The sequence below is a fragment of the Pongo pygmaeus genome, chromosome 10 (assembly GCF_028885625.2).
Source record: "Pongo pygmaeus isolate AG05252 chromosome 10, NHGRI_mPonPyg2-v2.0_pri, whole genome shotgun sequence".
In the NCBI taxonomy this organism is placed as follows: domain Eukaryota; kingdom Metazoa; phylum Chordata; class Mammalia; order Primates; family Hominidae; genus Pongo; species Pongo pygmaeus.
In genome coordinates this window covers 102,799,236-102,823,615 of record NC_072383.2, presented here as the reverse complement: position 1 = coordinate 102,823,615, position 24,380 = coordinate 102,799,236, and the positions used below count along the sequence as shown (strand labels likewise).

The window sequence follows — 24,380 nt, the reverse complement described above, 5'->3', positions numbered from 1 at the left end:
ACTTTGGGAGGCTGAGGCGGGTGGATCATGAGGTCAGGAGATCGAGACCATCCTGGCTAACATGGTAAAACCCCGTCTCTACTAAAAATACAAAAAATTAGCCGGGTGTGGTGGCAGGCGCCTGTAATCCCAGCTACTCGGGAGGCTGAGGCAGGAGAATGGCGTGAACCTGGGAGGCGGAGCTTGCAGTGAGCCGAGATCGTGCCACTGCACTCCAGCCTGGGCGACAGAGCAAGACTCCATCTCAAATAAATAAATAAATAAATAAATAAATAAAAGTAAATTAAATTAACAATTCCAATCTCTTAAACTCGTCTAGGGTTTCTAGGGTACTCTACCCCCCACAAATATCGGCTCATGAAACAGACTTCTTTGGAGGGAGAAAAATGCAACAGCTTCAAAAGAAAGCAAATGCAATTAGTACTTCCTTACAAATTATAAACATTGTATGATTTCTCACAAATACTACATGACAATATATTCAAAAGAACTCTAATTTTATATTACAGAAATACCATAGTCCAAATGCAGTATCTGTTGTTACCATAACAACTATGTAAATACTTGACAAAGGATAACTCCAGTGATTATATCCATCAAAAATGTAAACAATAAAAACAACTAGGCTACTTGCTATCTTCATGAAAATGGACGATGCATTAAAGATTGCAGCTCAAACCCCTAAAGGCACAAACAGAAGAGTAGCTTTTCCCTCTCATACCTGTCTCCTCGACTTTCCATCCATAGTTTCGAGAGTCTTGTAGGGCTTGTCCTAACAAAGCTGCTTGATGCATCAGTTTTTTAGGTATGCAACCCACATTCACACATGTTCCTCCGAGACCTACAACATTAAGAAATCAGTTTATAACCTGCTTTCCAAGCCTTACAAACATTCAAAGAACAAAGTCAACAATTATTACAACTCTAAGAAATATTGTATTATATTTGCTTAATGTGGCCAATAATAAAGTTTATTCCTAAATCTTACAACATTCATAAGTTCAGAGACCCTTACACACCAAACATGGTAACATCATCCTAAAACAAAACAAAAAGAGGGGCAGATTTCCAAAATTTCCGTCTACTTCAAAGATACAAAATTAATTGACTGCTGAGAAAGATGCCAGAAATTGAAATTTTACTATGTACACAACCCTATACAGATGACCCGACTTATGATTTTTCTCTTTATGTTGATACCTATACACCTATACTGTGTTTCACTTTCAGTTCAGTATTCAATAAATTATATGAGATATTCAACACTTTATTATAAAACAGGCTTTGCTTTAGATGATTTTGCCCAACTGTAGGTTAATGGAAGTGTTCGGAGCATGTTTAAGGTAGACTAGGCTAAGCTATGATGTTCGGGAGGTTAGGTGTAATAAATGCATTTTCGACTCGTTTTCAACTTACAAAGGATTTTATCAGGATGTAGTCCCCCATTGTAATTCAAGCAGCATCTGCACTTGTCATTGAATCTATGCAGAGGTAACTGATAAAGGGGTTGCTATGCTGAGGATGATTAGAGTGCAGTGGGTCTTAAACTGCATATAAAATTTGGTGTATATTGGCTGGGCGTGGTGGCTCACGCCTGTAATCCCAGCACTTTGGGGGGCCCAAGTGGGTGGATCATTTGAGGTCAGGAGTTCGAGACCAGCCTGGCCAACATGATGAAACCTTGTCTCTACTAAAAGTACAAAAAATTAGCTGGGCGTGGTGGTACGTGTCTGTAATCCCAGCTACTCAGGAGGCTGAGCCAGGAGAACTGCTTGTACCCAGGAGGTGGAAGTTGCAGTGAGCCGAGATAGCGCCACTGCACTCCAGCCTGGACGACAGAGCGAGACTCCATCTCAAAAAGAAAAAACTTTTGATGTATATGTGCATTTTTTTAAGGAGGTGGCCTACAGCATTCACTTGGTTTTTTAAAAGATGCATGACTTCCCTTGCTCCCTAAAAATAGGTTTAGTATCCCTAAGCTTAAAGAATATGGTGACAGCTTGTTTCCATTAGGACAAAACACAGGCAGGTGACCAAAATGACATGAGTAAGAGTGAAAGATGGCAACAGACTTCACAGCTCAAAGTAAGTCCTCTGAGTAGAATGCTACCAGTTGTCACTCTGGAGTATATGCTCCACAGGTCAGAAGGGATATACCTAGCACCAAGAGCAGTGTCTGACACAGATTGACACATTAAATATCTGCTGAATGGATGAATCAGAAATTGTGACATCACCTTATCTGGACTTCCTGCTTCTTGGTTCCTTCTAATGCAAGCAGCCAAGTAATCTTTAAAAAAATTTATATTATCACATGGCTCCCCTGCCTTAGAGTCTTCGAAGACTCATTTATATGCTCTGATTAGTCCAATTTACATGCTTTGATTAGTCCAAATTCCTCATCTTGGCCTACAAAGCCCTCAATAGTGACACCTGCCTTCCTGTCTGGTCTCATCTCACACTACCACCTTCAGCTCCCATTATCCATGCCACAACCATGAAGGACTCTTACCTACCTCAAGGCCTTTGTACATGCTATCCTCAAAGGAAGAGAAGCTGCCTGGAAGGTTCTGCCTCACCTTTTGACAGCTGCTCATTCTCATTCTTTGGCCTCTTCTAAATGTCACCTCTTCAGATGTCTTCCTTGATAATCTTCTCAAAGTTAAACTCTCCTTTATCCACTTCCTCTCTATGCCACTATATAATTTTTTCAGTACCACTTACCACAACTCCTAAAGTTCTTAGGTATCTTTTGTCTCCTCACTTAGAATATAAGCTCCACAAGGGCATGAACTTTGAATATGCCAAGTTCACTGCTATATCGTCACTGCCTTGGTTCATAATAAATGTTCAGTAAATCTTATGAATATATAATTCATCAAGACTCAGAAGCAGCAAGGGCTATACAGTAAGGTATCTGATTCCAACTCTTGTTGAATGTAGGAGGTAGATTTAAAACAAATCCACATATGAAAACTTTAACTTTTCAGTTATTAAGCCCCTATATATGCTAGTTTACTCAAATATTTACCTTTAAATCATAGCTTGTAGACAAAGTTTTTACTTCTTGACTCTGTGCCAAAGAACCTAAATTTTTAGCATTTAACCTGATCCATTTTAACTTTGCTCAAATAAAAGATATATATGTTTTGGGGCTGGTTTTTCTTTAACTTAGTTTTTGATTTTTTAAATTAGGCTTTAGGAACCAGTTAGATTATTGCCAGGGGAAAACTACTTCGGCAACATCACTTCTAGAGTATTTTAAAAGCTTACCCCATCTAGTTCCAAGAGGGGTGGGAGTGACAAAGTCCAGGACCATCACCTTCTTGCCATATTGGGCTGCCTCCTGGAAAATAAAATTATTAAAGTGAGTTGGAAAGGTTAACATGACAGATTGGAAATGGGCTGTTAAAAATCCATGATTTTTTTTAAGCTATAGAGCTTAAAGCATAATGAGTAATTAATACCTGGGTACTTCATACACCATGATGATTATTTCAACTCCAGGATAAAAATTAACAGATATTCAGATAGTTGTGAGAGTAGATTTTAAAATTATGCAGAACAGAGTAGTAAAATTGTTAGAATCAGCTGGAAACCTTAGACTTCTCTCACATAATTCCACTCAAACAATAACAGATTAAGTAATAACGTGAAAAAAGAAAGTGGCCATTTCTAAGCAAGTTGCCAAGTAGCTGAAAAAGCAGGTTTACTGATAGTCTACAGCCCTTAATGCAACCTGTATCCTATAAGGTGATATTTAAAAAATAATTTTAATCTGATTTGGTTTCTAAGGCAGAATACTGAAGAAGTTTTTCTTCTGTATTACAAGATTTCCTAAAATTTTCACATGAGGCGCTCATGAAAAAGTTGACAATATCTATGATGTTTCCAAATATATTTTTAGGAGAGAAACAAGAGTTAGAACTTTGTTTTGCAGAATATCTTTTATTGTTCTCAGAGAATAAGCTTTGTGTATTGGCAACTAGACCTCCAAAGGTTATTTGAAAGGACTGAGTCTATATGTCTTTGAAACACACCATCACTGGAGTAAAATACATCAGGTATTATTCCTCAATTACTTTCAACAAAGCATTGCTTCATGCTACATACTGGTCTGCAGTATTTGGGCAGCTTCTACCTATTACTGATTCAGCACAAGCTACACCTTAGGGAAGTATAACCACTTCATCTTTTAAAGGAACCTGTTGGGTAAGGATGACAGGCCCAAGGGGTCCTCACATGGGAAATTTATCTTGATTCAGAACCAGGAGCCTCACTCCTAACTTTCTTTATTTATACATCCTCTTCCCAATCACCCTCAGACCACAGAGTTAGTGGTTATTAGAGAACCTCACATACACAAAAAGCAAATCATTTTTAATAAATGGGTTTAGGAAACCCAACTGCTCCCCATCTTTTTTTATATTGGAGAGAAGGGGTTATGAACAGGGAAATCATTCAAGTGAAAAAGACAAATATTAACTAAGAAATATTAACTAAGAAATATATTTGCTTAATTTCAGACCATTTCCACACAACACCCATATATGTGTATATATATAAATACATACATATATATAAAAATATATATACGTATATATATAAAAATATATATACGTATATATATAAAAATATATATAGTATATATTTATATGTGTGTATATGTGTGTATATATATGTGTGTGTATGTGTGTGTATGTGTGTGTGTGTGTATATATATATATATATATATATATTTTTTTTTTTTTTTTTTTTTTTTAAGACAGAGTTTTGCTCCTGTTGCCCAGGCTGGAGTGCAATGGCGCGATCTCAGCTCACTGCAAACTTGGCCTCCAAGGTTCAAGCCATTCTCCTGCCTCAGACTCCCAAGTAACTGGGATTACAGGTGCCCACCACCACACCCGGCGAATTTTTGTATTTTTAGTAGAGATGGGGTTTCACCACATTGGCCAGGCTGGTCTTGAACCCCTGACCTCAGGTGATCCACCTGCCTCGGACTCCCAAAGTGCTGGGATTACAGGCGTGAGCCACCACACCAGGCACAACACCCTTATTATCTCTGAAAAATCAATTAAGGTGAACGGAAACATGTTCCAAAATACTGGGCCCTATACTTTTACATAAGGAATGTATATTTTAATCTGGAAAAGTGATTTATAAAGTGGTCCCTTACGATGCCCATGTCCTGCCCAAGTTAATGTGCAAAATGTCACAGGAGTGGATCAAATAAATTCCACAGAGAGCAGAGAGAACCCTGTCAGGGATGTTAATATTCTAACCACCACCCAGACAACACACAACACAAGGAGCCTTGCCTTAGCAGCTGCCAGGCCTCCTGAGCCACCTCCAATGATGATAAGGTCATAGTCATAGGACTCGGGAAGATCTTCAGGGCCGTTCATTTTTAGTAGCTTTTGAAGTCTGCCCTCCTGATAAGCCTAAAGAAAAATAACAGAAGAGAAAATAATTTAACTTAAAATAAGAAATGTCCAAAATGCTTTGTAAGAAAATCTTTTCTTAAAGAAAAACAAAAGGAATTTTCAAAGCGAAGATGTTGTTTGAATTACAGCATACAGACGGAAATATTCAACCTTCCTTAAAGTTGTGAACTGATTGCTTTATCTTAGTTTATTAACCCCAAAGACTGTCACTGCTAACTACTTTGAAGTGTTTGTATAGTACCTCTACATAAGTAAACCAACTTAGGTCTAAATCAGGTTTAATCATTAGCCTTTTTTTCTAGAATTTTTAAATTAGGTTTTAAAGATAGGGGCTTGGTAAATATGGGCATAGCTTAATCTCAATATAACAATTTTAAAAGACCAGCCAAATATTTATTTAAGACATTTCTATACTGTTTGGCTGGGGCATAACATCTAAAAATTCAGAACAAAACTGTCAATTGATACTGACCCGCATGAAAAGTTAAACGTGAAAGTTGCTGCTTTTGTAGGATATTTTAAATAGGCACAACTCTGCAAAGCTCATTCCTTTAATGTGCATATGCACGAAGTCTCCCAAATTTAATATTTAGTTTCCATATACTTAGCAAGTAACAGACTTTTATAACTTAGGTGTTAGACTCTTAATTTTTAAAAAATCATTTCATTCCACTAATATAATTCTGATACACATTAATTATATTTCATATTTGTTTAATACAATATTTTGGTGATATATTTAATGTTACCGCTTACTAAAATAAAAATCTATGTTAACAAGAGATAATGACTGAGAAAGTTGTTAACAAGCACAATAAAATGTTTTCAAAAAATCAAGTAGGCCAGGCGCAGTGGCTCACACCTGTAATCCCAGCACTTTGGGAGGCCGAGGCGGGAGGATCACTTGAAGTCAGGAGTTTGAGATCAGCCTGGCCAACGGGGTGAAACCCTGTCTCTACTAAAAATACAAAAATTAGCCAGGTGTAGTAGCGGATGCCTGTAATCTCAGCTACTCTGGAGGCTGGGGCAGGAGAAGCACTTGAACCCGGGAGGCAGACGTTGCAGTGAGCCAAGATTGTGCCACTGCACTCCAGCCTGGGAGTCTCATAGAGTGAGACTCCATCTCATTTGAAAAAACAAACAAAAAGTCTTAACTTTAATAACAAAAAAAGCCCCCAAACTTACCAGCCCAAACTGCACATTTCTCTCTTGCCTACCATCAGATGTAGGGGGTGAAAGGCAGAGCTTGGGGTCAGCGGAAGAACAAGGTTCTTGGGATGTGGAAGGGGGTGCGGTGGAGCAATGTGAAGGAGGAAGTACAGCACTGTGGCTACCTGTTGGCAGCATGGCAGGCATACATAGTGGCTCAGGGACTGAAGGGAGAACACCTGGAAACCAGCAACAGTGGGGGCAAGACTGCACCACCCTGACAGTCTGCACAAAACGTCTAGCATGAGAGGCTGGTAAACACAGCCAGTAGTCATCGACTGGCATTATGGCCAAGGTTCCTCCTTCAATACAAAGCACTGTGGGGGAAAAACAATTTGGTAATAATAGCCACTCGATCAAAGGATCAATTAAGCTTCAAGTAACTAGTGTGACTCCCTACTCAGTCTCAAAGAGCATGACTTACTGGTTTAAGAGTTAACTAATAAATCCAGTTAGATGTTCTGCTGGAAAAATAACATACAATCATTTTTAATCTCAACCTCATTTTATCTGCATGAAATTAGCAAACATGGTGACAGAACACAATAACTGGCTGTCTAAATGAAAACCATGGTTCTGGGAATCCCCCTCCTCCAACCTACTAAAACAAATACCAGAAAATGTATCCTCATGCTGAAAAGCCACATACTCCCTCCACCAATATTTACAATCTGTTCCTTACTGAAATTCTGTATCTAACCTGGCTTCTCCTGGTTCAAGCTTAAAGTCAAATTGTATCAACCAGCACACAGATTTTACCAAAAAAGCTCTGAATGAACCTCACCATTTTTAAGCACTGTAGGTAAAATTTACCAATTGGTAAGACACAGGCAACTGAAGCATTCAGTTGACCTTAGAATGAAACATTATGAGGCTGAGTGCGGTGGCTCATGCCTGTAATACCAGCACTTTGGGAGGCCGAAGTGGGCGGGCTGCCTGAGCTCAGGAGTTCACGACCAGCCTGGACAACACGGTGAAACCCCGTCTCTACTAAAATACAAAAAAAATTAGCCGGGCGTGGAGGCGTGCACCTGTAGTCCCAGCTATTTGGGAGGCTGAGGCAGGAGAACTGCTTGAACCCAGGAGGCAGAGATTGCAGTGACCCAAGATCATGCCACTGCACTCCAGCCTGGGCGACAGAGCGAGACTCCGTCTCAAAAAAAAAAAAAAAAAGAAAGAAACATTATGTTTTTAAATTTTAACCAAACTTAAAATTGAAAGTGCTATCATTCAATTCCATGTAAGCGGTACTTCACCTGAAATATAAATAAGATAGACGGTAGAAAACAGCTCCCTCAAACAGTAGAATGTAGCACAGAGATGGGATAAGGAAAGGAGAAAAATGCCCCCATCCTCCTCCAATTACAATTGCTAGAAATTATGTCTGCTGACTGTGGTGGCTGCTGCAGAGGTTCTCAAACTTTTTCATCTCAGGACTCCTTTACAATCTTAAACAGAGCTTTAAAATTGAGACTCCAAAGAGCTTGTTAATGTGGGTTTTATCTATTTACTATATTAGAAATTAAAGCTAAGAAGAAACTTAAAATATTCATTAACAAATTTAAGAGTAATATATTTATTAAATGTTAACATGAGTATTTTTATTTAAAAAAATTTTTTAATTAGAAGAATGGCACTGTTTTGTATCTTTGCAATTCTCTTTAATGTCTGACAACAAAAGACAGCTCATATCTGTTTCTCCATTCAATCTGTTGCCACACCACCTGTCATATAACCTCTGGAAAATTTCACAGTTTACATGCAAGAGAATTAGAGTGAAAAGGGCAGCCAGGCGCGGTGGCTCACGCCTGTAATCCCAGCACTTTGGGAGGCCAAGGCGGGCGGATCATGAGGTCAGGAGATCGAGACCATCCTGGCTAACACGGTGAAACCCCATCTCTACTATAAATATAAAAAATTAGCCGGGCGTGGTGGCGGGCGCCTGTAGTCCCAGCTACTCGAGAGGCTGAGGCAGGAGAATGGCGTGAACCCGGGAGGTGGGGCTCACAGTGAGCCAAGATCACGCCACTGCACTCCAGCCTGGGCAACAGAGTGAGATTCCATCTCAAAAAAAAAAAAAAAAAAAAGAAAAGAAAAGGGCAAACAGCATCTTAGTATTATGAAAATAATTCTGACCTTAAAGTATGCCAAAAGGGCCTCATACCCTTTGAGAACCACTGCTATAGAATATGAGATGACCTGCAGGCAATTGTCACTTGTTGGCAAGGCTTACACATTGGACAGTCGTCCTTTTCTTCCACTTGCCTGTCATAGTAATCCCTTTCCCCAGCCCCACTCCTAGTAAAACACTGCTCCACGCTCCCCCAAAAAGGGCACAAAACAGAAAGCAATTCAACTGTGGCAGTCTTTTAAAATCGGAATAAGCAATCCTGACTTTTCCCCCAAACAGTTTCTATCCTTTGCCAGATTTGTACTTTTCTTTCCCCTACCATTATAGATGGCTCTGGTGCAGAAATAACCTGCGTTAAAATACTTGCTCTACCACTCACAAGGCCAGGTGACTTGGACCAATCACCTAATCCTTAACGAAGCTAACAGGTTCCTGACCTCATCAAATGGCTGAGTTTAAGTAAGATAATGCATGTTAGCATAGTGGCTGGTAGGAATTAATCCCTTTAAGTTATTAATTTCTCTACCTCCTGAAGAAGGGAAATTGCCTGGAACTAAGTCAAGAAGTGCTGGAATGTATTTTACACCACTGTCCTCTGCTGAGCTTCCCTGGGTCAATCTCCAGTATTTTGAAATGCCCTCTTCCTAACAAATCTTGATGCAGTATATAGACAGACTAGCATGATGTTATATTATTTCTATTCAGTATACAAACATATTAGCAAGAAACAAGCAGATTTGCAGTTTGATTCTTAACCTCTATAAATTTTTAATCTCCTTTTTTCTTCAAGGTAAGCAGTCACTTTAATTTCAAAATTTCAAAAATGATGAGGCAATCCATCATGCCTTATCATTTTACTGGTTGGTGTCATGCCAACTAGTAAAAATAGAAACAGAAGTGGTCAACTTTATATTTTAACAGCTATTAACTTTAGAGAAGACCAAAAAAATTACCTCTCCTAAGCCTCCAGATTCTCTATTAATGCTTTTAAATCATCACTGTCAAATACTCCTAGTAAAGACATGAGACATTCAACAGAGCAACTGATTGTCAGTAAAGTACTGGGGTGGGATCTTTCTGCTGTCATTAAGAGTACTTTTTCTTCCAACAGCAGATCTCTGCAAAACCCAAGGAAATTGGTTGGTAGAGACATGCTGGAAATGAGGACGAGTGAGATCAAATGGTGCTTCCATGACTGCTACTATAAATCAAAGGATACTAGACACTAGAAAGGGTCAGCGCTCTTTCATATGTGAAAGGAGTAACTAATTTAGAAAATAATTTGCCAAGTTTCATGAGAAAGTTCTATTTTTGCTAAAACCTCTACTATATTATTAGTGAAGAACCTCATCCCCATACATGAAAAATCCTTCCTCTCAGTCTTGGTGTCATTTGTTCAGTCTTTGGATTTCCCTTTCCTGTACCACTAGACTTACTAGGAAAGTTTGCCACTGCTATGCATAACAGATAACTAAACATTTGCCAAAGTATTGTTTAATGGCAAAATTCCACGACTACCAAAAATTAAGCTCCTATAGGGATCAAGGGGAAGAAAGCTTATGGGCATGCTTACTGCACCTTCTCAAGTTGTTTTCTTAATGACCCAAACTTTTGGCAATAATCTCCAAATAAGGTTGTAATTTATATTCTTAAAACAACTGCAAGCAACGGAAAGAAAAAAGCTTTTTTGGCTTTACACTAAGTGAAGAACATCCAGATAAACTAACATGTTTTAGTTTGAGCAGGGTCAGTTTCCTCGCATTTAAAGCCCTATTAAGAAATGCAAAATTTGGCTCACACTTGTAATCCCAGCACTTTGGGAGGCTGAGGCGGGTGGATCACTTGAGGCCAGGTGTTCGAGACCGAGACCAGCCTGGCTACCACGGCGAAACTCTGTTCCTACTAAAAATACAAGTATTTGCTGGGTGTGATGGCACGCACTTGTAATCCCGGCTACTTGGGAGGCTGAGGCACAAGAATCGCCTGAACCCCGGAGGCAGAGGTTGCAGTGGGCCGAGATTGCACCACTGCACCCCAGCCTGGGCAACAAGAGTGATACTCTGTCTCGAGGAAAAAAAAAAAAAAAAAAGATAGAAATGCAAAATTAAAGTGGGACAAATATTCAAAGTTGTTACACGATGAAAAAGCGTAGATTCTGAAGGACATTCTATGTACTAGCAAAGACCACAAAGCGACACTAGCGGCCAGAGAAATTCAGTAGATAAAAACTACAACTGGATAGCAAGATTTTGTGTTCAACGTGTAATAGTTTGACAAAAACATCTTCTGAGGATACCAATAGATGAAGTTATTCAATTGTTGCCCAGCTTATCAAATATAATAGTTTTTCCATAAATCTAATGGTCCTCTCGTGCCTAACTTCTAACAATTCCATGCATTTGACCTTGCTATTCTCTTGCCTAGAATGCCTTTTCCTTCTTCGTGTTTCTACTCACCTTTCAGCCCTTAGCTGATACCTCAACTACTACAGCAAAGACACTACTTTTGCTGCGTCCAATAACAGAAATTGTTTAGAATATGGATACTCACTCATAAATCCTAAGTCTTCTTTGCAATGACTTTTTTAGTCTTAATGTTGCATATTCACTGCCTTACAGACAGGTTTTTTTTTGTTTTTTTTTTTTAACTTTTGTTTTTTACCCACTCTTTCCCCAACCTGGTTAGGAACCCTTTCTGGGATTCTCTCGGTTCCCTATGACAGAAAACGCAACGCATCACAGAGCATCATCACTGATTTTCGTAAATTATTATGTTTTGCAAATTATCAAATATCCCTTAATTTGGTATCCAAAACTTGTTTTTATTAATAGTCTTAAAGGGCATTCAATAAAACGCTCTCATAAATATGCCAGTGAATTTAATAACAGAAGATCATGACCTTACAAATTACTAAGAAAAATATGCTGCACAGTAAAACAATGTCTGATGTTCTTGAAAATACTTTTTCACTTTACAAGAGATAGAATATGTGCTTCAGTTTACATTTTACTCTCCAGCTGAGATAACTTTAGAAAAAAAACACAAAAAGGATCCTATACTAAGAAATCTTTAGTATGAGGAGTATGTAATCATAGCCTCAGAAATTTCAAAAGCTGCCACAATGTTTTTCCACTCCTGTAAAGTCAAAGATATAACTCCCTGTTTCCTGCCATGGCAACTGGAATCATTTCCCTCACCCATTTGGTTAACATTCATCGGCTCTAATATTGGCAGCCTGTCTTCATCAAGCCTTATTCTTGCAAAACCATCTCTTACAATAAAAGAAACATAAAATATATTCTCCACAGTACGAGAAAAAGAGTTTGGATCAATCACAAACTCAAAATAGGACACAGGAGTATCAGGATACTTTCGAAAGTACGTTTGCAACAATCCCAAAATCCTTTCTATGTTTTTTTCTGTCGCTTCTGGATAACTACTCAGGTCCAGCTTCCGCAACTTTGTGGGCATGTTCCCATTTTCTTCCATCTTGCGAACTTTTTTCTGGTGTTCAAGTCGGGGCTTTGGTGCAGAAGGTTCTAGCTTGAATGAACCAAAAAAAAAATGGAATGTCTCAGCTTTTACCATCCAGGATGTTGCTTCCTTTTCTATTGCCTTCCAGAAGGGAAGAGCTATGCTATCATCACCATCACTTAACTTGTCAGGATCGCCTTCCATCCAATTCAGACCCACGAACAGAAACAGAAAGTCACAAAATGCTAACTGATTGAAGAAGTTCATATCTGAGTTTAACTGCTTTGCCTTTTCTTTACCCAAATCAGAAGCCATAACAAGAAACTGGGCGTCGAGGGCTGCTTCTCTGGTTCGGCTCACGCCATCAAACAGGACGTTGGCTTCCTCCAGAGCCTCGGTTAAGGAGTTGTTCTCCGAGCTCACGATGTCCTCCCGGTTCTGCCGCACGCAGTACATGAGCTGTCGGTACTGCCTGCGGATGCTGCGGCACTTCTCCTCGTCAGCGGTGAGCTCCAGGAGCTTTCGGTCTATGTCGGCCTCCCCAGAGCTGAGGTCGTCGGAGCAGCCCGCGGCCTTCACTGTCACATCCATCTTCATCGGCGCTCCCTCCGCCGCTGCCTACTTCGCCGCGTACTCACTACCGGGGACGATCACGAGCTGCTCCTCTCCTTTCTCTTTGTCTCCCTTCCGGGAGCTTTTTCAACCGACATGCCAGCCACGGGTATCTCTGAGGTAACGGCCCTCTCAGCTTGTGGAAACTGGAGGCTGTTAGAGCTGAGGACGCCCGCCCATGCGCACTAGCGGCCCGGCCCGGCGCGACCCGCCCCCACCACGCTCCGCTGGAAGACAGCCCCGCCCCGGCCCGGCCCGGCCCAGCCGCAACCCGAGGCGCTCGCTCATAGACGAGCGCGGCGCTCCGAACACGCGCAATAATAGGCCCTGACCTCACACGCTACTAATGCCCGCTCAGGGGACAGCTATTCTTTTTCAAAGCGTTTACCGACTGGATCACCTCACTTTAAAAAAAACACTTTTGGACAACTTTAGACAAAACTATTGAGGAGACTAAAGGTCCTGCGCTTTAAAACGCTCGCTGCCATCATATACTGCAGTGAGGTCGACCTGGTTTTTTTTTTTTGTGAACTAAATCTGGCTGGACTGTAAACCGTCGGTAAGGCCAAGGACCGTGAAAAGCAGAAACTCCATTAAGCAGGCTGAACTCTCAGTTCTTTTGCAAGGTGATGTTTGGACTCGTTATACAAATGTAAATCGGGTTAATTACTTTCACATGTCCTCTTAAAAACCAAGCCCCCTCCAATACCCCATCCCGAGTATCTGTGGGGTCGGGGGAGCCTCCAATATCCGTGCTAACCCCTGCAGGAAACTGGGTGCTGGGCACGCGCATTAATCAGGTGAACTTTGGTTCTCCACTACCCAGGAGTGGAAGAATAGAAAGGGTAGAGATCTTTGCAAAAGAGCTATTTACTTGGAAGCTTGCCAACAGCTAAAGGCCACCGACACTGAATGGGTAGTAACTCTGAACCCTAAAAGGTGGGCAAAGCTATGAAGATTTCAGATACAATCTAAGGATATGAAAGCTTAATCTGTAAATTGGGTGAGTAATCTGCGTGGGAAAATTTACCCATTGGATTTAATGGGGTCACTGGAAACTCAAGTACAGTTAAAGACGTGACTCCTTATCTGTCTCACCGGCAGCAAATAGCAAAGTATAATAACAATGGGAATGGCGGTGGCTCACGCCTGCAATCCCAGCACTTTGGGAGGCCGAGACGGGCGGTCAGGAGATCGAGACCATCCTGGCTAACCCGGTGAAACCCTGTCTCTACTAAAAATACAAAAAATTAGTCGGGCGCGGTGGCGGGCGCCTGTAATCCCAGCTACTCGGGAGGCTGAGACAGGAGAATGGCGTAAACCCGGGAGGCGGAGCTTGCAGTAAGCCGAGATCGCGCCACTGCACTTCAGCCTGGGCTACAGAGCGAGACTCCGTCTCAAAAAAAAAAAAAAGAGGAATGAATACGTCTGGTTTTTAAAGAGAACATGCACACAAACAACCCATGAGCATCAACAGCCTTTCAAAGCTGCAACAGGTACATCTTAAAAAAAAAAAAAAAAAGACACCCACAATTGCACCTGTCCAGTTGCCAGTTTCATAGCACCAGGAAGTAAATTAGCCCTACCTTCCTTTATGCATATAGACTTGTTCGTATTTCTTTAGCATTAGCAGAAAGTTTTTTGTAAATGTATAAACAGCAAAATCTAGTAGTAGTAAGTTACTCCAAAATCCTTATATTACCATTTGCTCCCAATTATTTTATTAACTAGGGGTAATTCAGGGAGATACATGCATCTTTCAAAACACCATGCATTACGGTTAGTTGTACATATATATGATCCTACCCTATTAGATTGTTGGCTTCTCAAAAACAAAAGCTGGGTTTTAGATCTTCCAAACATAGCTGTTTTTACATGGATGCACTTATGTACTGAATGTATAAATTAAAATAGATTTAAAACTATCCCAGCATCTACTGTAAGTTATTTGGCAGCAAAGATTAAGTTCACAGATTTGTGGAAGTAATCCTATACACTGAAAGGAAAAGTTGACTGCTCTTCAGAAAAAGTTCTTATCCCTCTTCTGAAATAAAAGAAAAATGAAAGAAAGGTAAGTTGAGACCCAGGATCATTTAAAGGATCATATCTTTCCCAAGTCTGGCCAATTACAAACTAGTATTTAAACTTGTTTTAAATCTTAGGTGAAAATACAGTTAAGAATTCCAAGACCCAAATCCAAAAAAGTCTGCTTTTACAGTGAACGATATTCTTAGGAGCTTCTCACATCCACTTTAAATTCAACAAAAGCAGCCAGGCACGGTGGCTCACGCCTGTAATCCCAGCACTTTGGGAGGCCGAGGTGGGCGGATCACGAGGTCAGGAGATCGAGACCGTCCTGGCTAACACGGTGAAACCCCGTCTCTACTGAAAATACAAAAAATTAGCCGGTTGTGGTTGCAGGCGCCTGTAGTCCCAGCTACTCTGGAGGCTGAGGCAGGAGAATGGCCTGAACCCGGGAGACGGAGCTTGTAGTGAGCTGAGATCGCGCCACTGCACTCCAGCCTGGGTGACAGAGCGAGACTCCGTCTCAAAAAAAAAAAAAAAAATTCAACAAAAGCTACTTACAAAAGAATTCTAACAGATAAGCCAACCCTTCCCATCCTATGGTGCCTATCTTCTTCTGGCTCAGAGGAAGGAAAATAGGCTGACACCAATTTGCTACATAAAGACCCTTTCATCTAAGAATTTCACAATGCCTTAGAAAACTATATTCTCCCAACCTGCTTATAAAGTATTACTAAAACCATTTACAGGGATTTCTCAGGCGATAACAGCCCACACAACTTGCTCAGAGCAACAGAGCATATCAAGGCAAGCATTATTAAGTTGTGATTTACAGTGCTGAATGCATTCTATGCTAGATCTCCAAGAACTTTATTAACATGTAACTTAGATCATCCTAAGAACGGCAGACTTGCATTATGTTCCACCTTTAAAAATCTGCCTTTAGGCCGGGTGCGGTGGCTGACACCTGTAATCCCAGCACTTTGGGAGGCCGAGGTGGGTGGATCACCTGAGGTCAGGAGTTTGAGACCAGCCTGATCAATATGGAGAAACCACGTCTCTACTAAAAATAGAAAATTAGCTGGGCGTGGTGGCGCATGCCTGTAATCCCTGCTACTTCAACCTGGGAGGCAGAGGTTGCGGGTGAGCCAAGATTGCACCATTGCACTCCAGCCTGGGCAACAAGAGCGAAACCCCACCTCAAAAGCAAACAAACAAAAAAACAAAATCTGCCTTTAGACATTGCTACAAAGTAAAACAATCTCAAGTTCAATAATTTTCCCCAGTCATATAAAGAATGAGATTTCCATGCCAGTTAATCTTTAAGTCATTAAACAGTGATTTCCTAACCTAAGGTCCAAGTGCTACTAATAATTACTTAAATGAAGCTTAAAAAGAAGAAACTGCACTACTGATAAATTTGTCTGTGACTAGGAATAGAAAGCAAGAAGTGCACTGGTACTTCAAAGAAACCAGTGGAGTCTACCTTATTCCCACAGTATAGACTAGTTCAGGCAACCATGAGACTGAGTTGCCTCAGAGATAATTTAGCTCCCCTCTTCCCCCTTTTTCCTCTTTCTTCGCTCAAGAGTTGCTACCCAGGGTTCAATACAGTCCTCCATTTCCTTTCCTCTTTTCTTCAGCCTTTTCTCCTATATTTTCAGTTCCTTTTCTAGTTTAGGTTAATTCCAAGCATCCTTGAGCTCTTTCCCACAACCCATACTGCTCAACACAAACGTGATAGGGTGGATGACAAAGGTCACATGTCTCCCTGTAACCAAATAAAGGAAGAAGTCACATGAGTCCACTATTTTTCTCCAGTGAAGTTTTGCTGTTAAGACTTATCTATAACAAATGGATTTTTAAGATACTTTTTGGAGCCAAAGCCAGGAATCAGTCAGGTTTGAGTCCCACACTCTAACATATACACTTACCCTAACAGCTACCTCCCTAAACTTTTCTGTTCCTTCTTTCATAGCAGCTTTTCTCCCTTCATACCACCATGGCATCTGTTTAATATTGAGTTGTGAAGAAATGTGGTAAAAGTCCTAGTTTGATTTGCCAGAATTAGCAAGACATTAGGTATAGTTTCTCTTTCATCTTAACTTTTTTTTTTTTTTTTTTGAGACGTAGTCTTGCTCTTGTCGCCCAAGCTGGAGTGCAATGGCACGATCTCAGCTCACTGCAACCTACACCTCCCGGACTCAAATGATTCTCCTGCCTCAGCCTCCCGAGTAGCTGGGATTACAGGCGCGAGTCACCACGCCTGGCTAATTTTTGTATTTTTACTAGAGACGGGGTTTCAGCATGTTGACCAGGCTGGTCTCGAACTCCTGACCTCGTGATCCGCCCGCCTCAGCCTCCCAAAATGCTGGGATTACATGCGTGAGCCACTGTGCCTGGCAGTTTCTTTCATCTTAATTTTCTTTAAAGTTATGTTTGTGTGTATATATTTTGTGTTTTGTTTTTTATTATTAAAGGTGAACTTTGCTATGATAAGACAGATATCTGTATTTTTTTTTTTTTAATGAAAATTAGTTTCTGAAAAGACCACAGACTGTGGGAGGGGACGATCTGGGTTCCAATCTTGACCTATTACCTATTAGTATTATCTTAGCCAGCTTGCTTAACCTCTCAGCCTCCAGTGTCTTTATTTATATGACAGGAATACTACTACAGTTGACCCTTGAAGGAAACAGCTTTGAACTGCACAGATCCACTTATACCAAAAGCGATAAAAAATACAGGTCTGCCTGCTCCTTAAAGAGAAAAAAGCTTGTGAGAAATAAAGAAATAAATACTGCATTTGTGAGATGTGAAGTTTCACATCCGGTGAATACGGAGAGCTGACTTTCCATATATGCTGGTTCCACAGGGTGGACTTTGGGACTTGAGTATGTATGAATTTGGGTATACACAAGGGTCCTGGAACCAATCCCCTGAAGATACCGAGGGACAACTGTATTTATACCATATAATTACTATAGCGAATGAAAATTATGTAATATATCTGACAGTGTTTCCAACTACTGAGTAGGTACTTAATAAATCAAACAATCCCAAAGATAGCAAATGTAAAAAAAAAAACTATATACAAACCAGTAGTTTCACTTCTGAATGTTGCTTTAGGAACAGAAAAAAATTTAATTTTTTTTATTTTTATTTTAGATAGAGTCTCGCTCTGTCGCCCAAGCTAGAGTACAATGGTGTGATCTCGGCTCACCACAACCTCCGCCTCCCAGGTTCAAGTGATTCTCCTGCCTCTGCCTCCCGAGTAGCTGGGATTACAGGCGCGAGCCACCACGCCTGGCTAAGTTTTGTATTTTTAGTAGAGATGGCGTTTCTCCATGTTGGCCAGGCTAGTCTCAAACTCCTGATCTCGTGATCCACCTGCCTTAGCCTCCCAAAGTGCTGGGATTACAGGCGTGAGCCACTGCGCCCGGCCCCAGAAAAATATTTTTAAAGGTTAAATCAGTAAGGAGGAACACAGGAATATATTCCACTATAACAAATACCAGTGAAAAGAAATTTGCCATATAACAAAATTTTAAAAACCTACGAAGCCTTCAACTTTTCAAAGTGTGTACAGTAACACTTTGAAGGGTAATCCTCTGTACCAGATATTCTGAAGCAGATCCACAAATAGTCTGAGTTTATATGCAAGATTATTTATTTGCATTTTTCTCAGGAATAGCTCCTTAGATTTCAGCAGATTCTTAAGTCTAGTATTCAAAAGAGGCTTTGAATAACTGCTTTATTCAAATAAGATGGCATTATTATTGGAGAAGTAAAGGAGTCTCACTAAGTAACCTGGACTCACTCATTTGAAATACTTTGGAGTAGATAAAATCTCCACCCTTGCTCTGTGGTCAAATCATATACTTAATGACACTTTAAAAACCCAGTGCTGGCTGACTTGCCAAGCCTCAAGAATATAAACAAGGGCGTGAGATGAAAAGAACAACCTTTCAGGTTACAAGAGCCTCCACAACACCTCAAAAGACAGCAATGACTAGGAGTGTTATTTTGATAGACAGGGAGGGTAAGAAGGACTGGGTATGTGGCTACTAAAGGATGCAGCATTCTAGGAACTGCACTCAGGGATCAAATGAAAAATATCTGCATTATTAGTTTCCACTTACTTTCTTCAGCAATTGTAACATAAGTCTATCAGATGTGTCACTCTGCCATATAGAGTGGTTGTCATCATTAAAAACAAAATCAGTCCGGGCGTGGTAGCTTACACCTGTAATCTCAGCACTTTTGGAGGCTGAGGCAAGCGGATCACCTGAGGTCGGGAGTTGGAGACCAGCCTGACCAACATAGAGAAACCCTGTCTCTACTAAAAATACAAAATTAGCCAGACGTGGGGGCGCATGCCTGCAATCCCAGCTACTCGGGAGACTGAGGCAGGAGAATCGCTTGAACCCAGGAGGTAGAGGTTGCAGTGAACTGAGATCGCACAGTGCACTCTAGCCTGGGCGACAGAGCGAGACTCCATTTCAAAAAATAAATAAATAAATAAATAAATATAAATTTGTCAACAAGTGTTTGTATATTACTTTTTTCTTTTTTTTTTTTTTTTGAGATGGAGTTTCACTCTTGTTGCCCAGGCTGGAGTGCAATGGCAGATCTCCGCTCACCGCAACCTCCACCTCCCAGGTTCAAGTGATTCTCCTGCCTCAGCCTCCTGAGTAGCTGGGATTACAGGCGCCGGCCACCACACCCGGCTAATTTTTTGTATTTTTAGTAGAGAAGGGGTTTCACCATGTTGGCCAGGTTGGTCTCGAACTCCTGACCTCAAGTGATCTACCCGCTTCGGCCTCTCAAAGTGCTGGGATTACAAGCATGAGCCACCACACCCAGCCTGACAAATGAATTTTTAAATAAGTACATTGCTCTACAGACTTGCATTAGAGATTACAAAGATAGCGCCTAGCCCGATGTCAACAGAGGCGTTCAATAAATACTAGCTAAATAGATGTGAAGTGACTTTGTTCCCAACTGACCTGGACACACCTGCATAGAATGCTGAAGGCAGACAATGTTGCTGTCATACAGCTTTTAATTCTGAACTGCTTTCCAGTATGTTGCCTAGAATCTCTTCTGAACAACCTAGAGCTTGGTTCCTGATAGCCCATCTTCAATAAAACCAGATACCTTAGAACTAAATCCTTTAAGTGAGTCTCTTCTGGCCCTACCACCATCTATTCACTCAATACATATTTACTGAATGCATACTAGGTATTAAAAAATAAGCCTAAGCCAACAAAAATCCTTTTGTAAAGACCTTATCTTACAAAAAATTTAAAAATTGGCCAGGTGTGGTGGTACATACCTGTATTCCCAGATACTCAGGCGGCTGAGGCAAGAGGATTGCTTGAGCCCAGGGGGGTTGAGGCTGCAGCGAGCCATGATAGTGCCACTGCACTCCAGCCTGGGTGAGAGCGAGACCTTGCCTCTAAAGAAATTTTTTTCAGTGTATGGAAGATATTAAAATGTATCATTGTTCTCTTTTTTTTTTTTAAGAAGCCCAGCCTCATTGTTCTCTTAAAGAAAAGTACAAGTAGGCACAGAAGAATGAAGTTCCATTCAGCAAGCATGTAATGAATGAACACCTACCATATGCCAGCACTATGCTAGGAATACCAAGATTTGCATGGGCCTGACCTCGAATCATGAGCACACCACAGCATCTCATCAAAGACACAAGCATGTATCTCAATAGCAATAACATAAGGCCAAGTGCCAGAAGTATGAGTACACAAGAGTGAGCTTTGCAGGCAAGCAGGCCTGGGTTCCAGTCCTGACTCTGCCACTTAACTAGCTTGTAATCTGGGCATGCTCCTTAAATTCTCAAGGCTTTTATTTTCTCTTCTGTAAACCTGGATAATACCACCTCCTTCACAGGACTGCTGTGGGGATTTAATCACTAAGTATTAACAACATTTAGAGTCTAGCACATAATAGGTATTCAACAAATAAATGTTATAATCATTAACAGGCATATTTGCTTAGGTATCTGCTGGGCTCTAACATATGCCTGGGACCACAGGCATAAATAATAAGACTAGCTCTCTGACCTCGATATGTAAGCCAAAAAATTATCATTGGCAGGATTCCTCCTTTTCCAAAAATAAAGATTTATGGGATTGTCGTGGGAACAGAGGAGGAAAGGAATGGAAAACTTTGGCCTTGTATTCTGAACAGGTAGGCAGTTGGAAAAGTGGATTGGGGTAGGAAGAGAAGACAGGTGTTGAAATAAAGAATAGAAGCGAGGAGGAAAACTGTAGGGAGAAATATTTTAGCTGCAATGATATTCCTGGGAGCCTCCAGTAAGTGAGGGAGCAGAGCAGGAGATAACCAGAAAAGCAGGTTGGGGCTAGACCCTGGAGGGCATTGAATACCAAGCTAAGGAGCTCCCACTTCATTCTGGATGCAGATCTGTGGCCAGCGAGTAGCAATCAGGAAGATGACTGGCAATAGGAACTGGAAGAGGAGGGAGATCAGAAGTGGGAGGCCAGTTAAAGACTGATGAAATGGTCCAGGCAAAAGTAAACGGGCAAGAAGGTGATGCCTAGAATAGTCAGGCGCTGGTGAGTAAACAGGAGAAGTGACAGGAAATCTGAAGCCTATACCACCAGAATTTTGGTGCTACTGTTAAAGAACAGATACACAGCAAAAAAAGAGATTTGTGTTTACACCTGGTAGAAGTAGGAGGAGCTCAACATGACTCTACAACCAGTAAATTTCTACATTTATTTGCAGTTCTAACAGTCTAAGACTCTTCTAAATCTTGGTAGTCCTCACCCCTTACTTCCTTTTAATGTACGCCAGAGATTCTGTCACTTCCCTCATCTTCAAAGCAATCCTCCAGTCCTCCTCAGGCCTCAACTTTAATCAAGCCAAAAGCAGATACATTATTAATGCCTCCAAAAAGAAGGGATTATTTCAGAGGAAAGAAACAAAATAAATTGTGTTTTCTGTCAAGTTCTGGTAGCCTCTGCAGTTAAGAATAGTTAAGAAAGAGGATGGTTGGAGAGTTATTCAATTACCACTCATGTCCTGATGTCTATTCAGTTAAGATTCTGGTTTCTGGTAACTTTGGAAGTTAGACTTGAAAGGAGACCTGGCTGGGTGCAGTGGCTCACACCTGTAATCTCAGTGCTTTGGGAGGCCGAGGTAGGCAGATGGCTTAAGTTCACGGGTTTTGAGACCAGCCTGGACAATATGGTGAAACCCCCAATATACAAAAAATACAAAAATAAGCTGGGTGAGGTGTGTGCCTGTAGTCCCAGCTATTCGGGAGGCTGAGGTGGGAGGATGGGTTAAGCCCAGGAGGCGGAGGTTGCAATGAGCCAATATCGAGCCACTGCACTGGACAATAGAGCCAGACCTTGTCTCAAAACATGAAAGGAGACCTGCCTTTGTCTCAGCATCTACCCCCGAAGACTGGAACATGGGGCCACCGCAACTGTCTGCAAAATTCACCTGGATATTAATCCCGCATTGCTTTGTGCCTGTCATCTCTCCTAATATTGCCCTGAAGAAATTATTTAAGCCCGGAGTTGCCAGTTTTAGTCTTATCTCCCAGGATTACCTCAAACTACTAAAGTCTTAACTATGTCTGACACTCTATGTCTGACACTTGGTATTATTCCAGTAAATACTTTTTCACTCACTCTGCTTCTCCTCTCAGTACCACCAATAGGCCCTTCTACAAGTGATTTCAAAACCCTGGAATTCTGAGGGAGATGCTGATTTACATACAAAACAGGTTCCCTATAAGAATACTGGAACTTTGCTTTAAAAACCAAGATGTTTATGAAAGCCATGTCTTTGAGCAGTAGGAACTCTATTCATAGTTCTTAACCATCTTGGAGCTCCCTAGTTCCAACTTTATACATGGACATACAAAAGCCCTGGCCACAAACAGCTTGGTTCCCTATTTTTCTATTCATTGTTAAAGTGTTCAATAAAAAGTGTTACTCCCCCATGGGGTTCCTATTTGCTGTTTTCTAACAAATATGTTTTGGGTATTAAAGACTAGTCCTTTGTTTTCCACAATTCTAATTATCTCATCAAATGATCTTGATCAAACTACCCTATGTACAATAATATTAAAGCATCTCAAACTTGATATTTATCCTAAAAATTACTGGAGGGAGCTTATTTCAAACAAAACAAAAACAAAAAGGCAGGCCGGGCGTGGTGGCTCACACTGTAATCCCAGCACTTTGGGAAGCCGAGGTGGGTGGGTCACCTGTGGTCAGGAGTTCGAGACCAGCCCGACCAACATGGCAAAACCCCATCTCTACTAAAAAAATACAAAATTAACCAGGTATGGTGGCGCATGCCTGTAATCCCAGCTACTTGAGAGGCTGAGGCAGGAGAACCACTTGAACCCAGGAGGTGGAGGTTGCAGTGAGCTGAGATCATGCCACTGCACTCCAGCCCAGGCAACAAGAGCAAAACTCCATCTCAAAAAAAAAAAAAAAGTGGGGGTAGATTCCTAGCTCTTTCCCTAGTCTACTTCAAAAGAACTCGGGTAAAGCCTGGGCATGCATGCTTAACGAGTACTCCAGGGGATTCTGAGCAGGTGGTCTGGAGACTACACTTTTTTGGAACACTCATCTGGAAAGCTTTCATCCTTTATCAAGGGAGTCACCTAGGCTCACCAACTTCTTCCAGCAGGATTCCTTCTCCCTTGTCTTCTATAGTACACTCACTGTGAAAGCAGGGTAGGTTTTGCTGTTGTTGTTTATTCAAGGAAAAGGGGATGAGGAAGAAACAATATTAAAAGGAGAAAGGAAAAGTGGACATTTTGAAGAGCTCCCTCCATTATTTATGTTGCAATTAAAGTATGAAATCTTAACCTTTTTAAAGGTGTGGACTTTAGGACTTTAAGCACTCAATTCTCCACTAAATAAATGCCTTTCTCCACTGAAACCCAAAGCTCCCTTAAGGGTTTCAAAACCTACCATTTAGCCCCAAATGTGGGCAATAATTGGCTGAAAAGTTCACAGATCTTTCAAACCAATAGTCCTTACCTTGCTGTTTCTCTTCATTTTTTAGCACTCATTAAAAAACAAAAATAGGGCTGGGCCCAGTGGCTCACGCCCGTAATCCCAGCACTTTGGAAAGCCAAGGTGGATGGATCACGGCATCAAAAGTTCAAGACCAGCCTGGCCAACATGGTGAAACCTTGTCTCTACTAAAAATACAAAAATTAGCTAGGCACGGTGGCAGGCGCCTGTAATCCCAGCTATTCGGGAGGCTAAGGCAGGAGAATCACTTGAACCCGAGGGGCAGAGGTTGCAGTGAACTGAGATCGCACCACTGAACTCCAGCCTGAGCAACACAGCGAGACTTTGTCTCAAAAAAAAAAAAAAAAAAGACACAAAGTAGAATAAGTTTACTTAAGAAATATGCTAAATGATTTCTTTTAAGTGTTCTTGGTGGTATGCTTTTCATTCATGGCACTA

The 24,380-nt window shown here is 41.0% G+C and overlaps 2 protein-coding genes across 6 annotated transcripts in view; both read right to left on the bottom strand.

Annotated features, from left to right (window-relative positions):
* Positions 1 to 24,380, bottom strand: part of TXNRD1 (thioredoxin reductase 1) — a 63,977-nt gene that overhangs the window by 35,293 nt on the left and 4,304 nt on the right. For all 5 annotated transcript variants that reach the window (XM_054445114.2, XM_054445115.2, XM_063646647.1 and 2 more), the window contains 3 exons: positions 5,319 to 5,441; positions 3,274 to 3,346; positions 722 to 841 (listed from right to left, as the gene is read on the bottom strand). In XM_054445114.2, the coding sequence (XP_054301089.1) occupies positions 722 to 841; positions 3,274 to 3,346; positions 5,319 to 5,405 (280 nt within the window). In that variant the 5' untranslated portion in view covers positions 5,406 to 5,441. The remainder of the gene's footprint in view (positions 1 to 721; positions 842 to 3,273; positions 3,347 to 5,318; positions 5,442 to 24,380) is intronic.
* On the bottom strand, positions 11,585 to 24,365 carry EID3 (EP300 interacting inhibitor of differentiation 3). The gene has a single exon (XM_054445120.2). It carries the CDS (start codon positions 12,853 to 12,855, stop codon positions 11,854 to 11,856), a length of 1,002 nt encoding a protein of 333 aa, XP_054301095.1. The 5' UTR covers positions 12,856 to 24,365; the 3' UTR covers positions 11,585 to 11,853.

Coding starts and splice junctions, on each gene's coding strand:
- EID3 (XM_054445120.2), bottom strand. CDS start 12,855: ATGAAGATGGATGTGACAGTGAAGGCCGCGGGCTGCTCCGACGACCTC.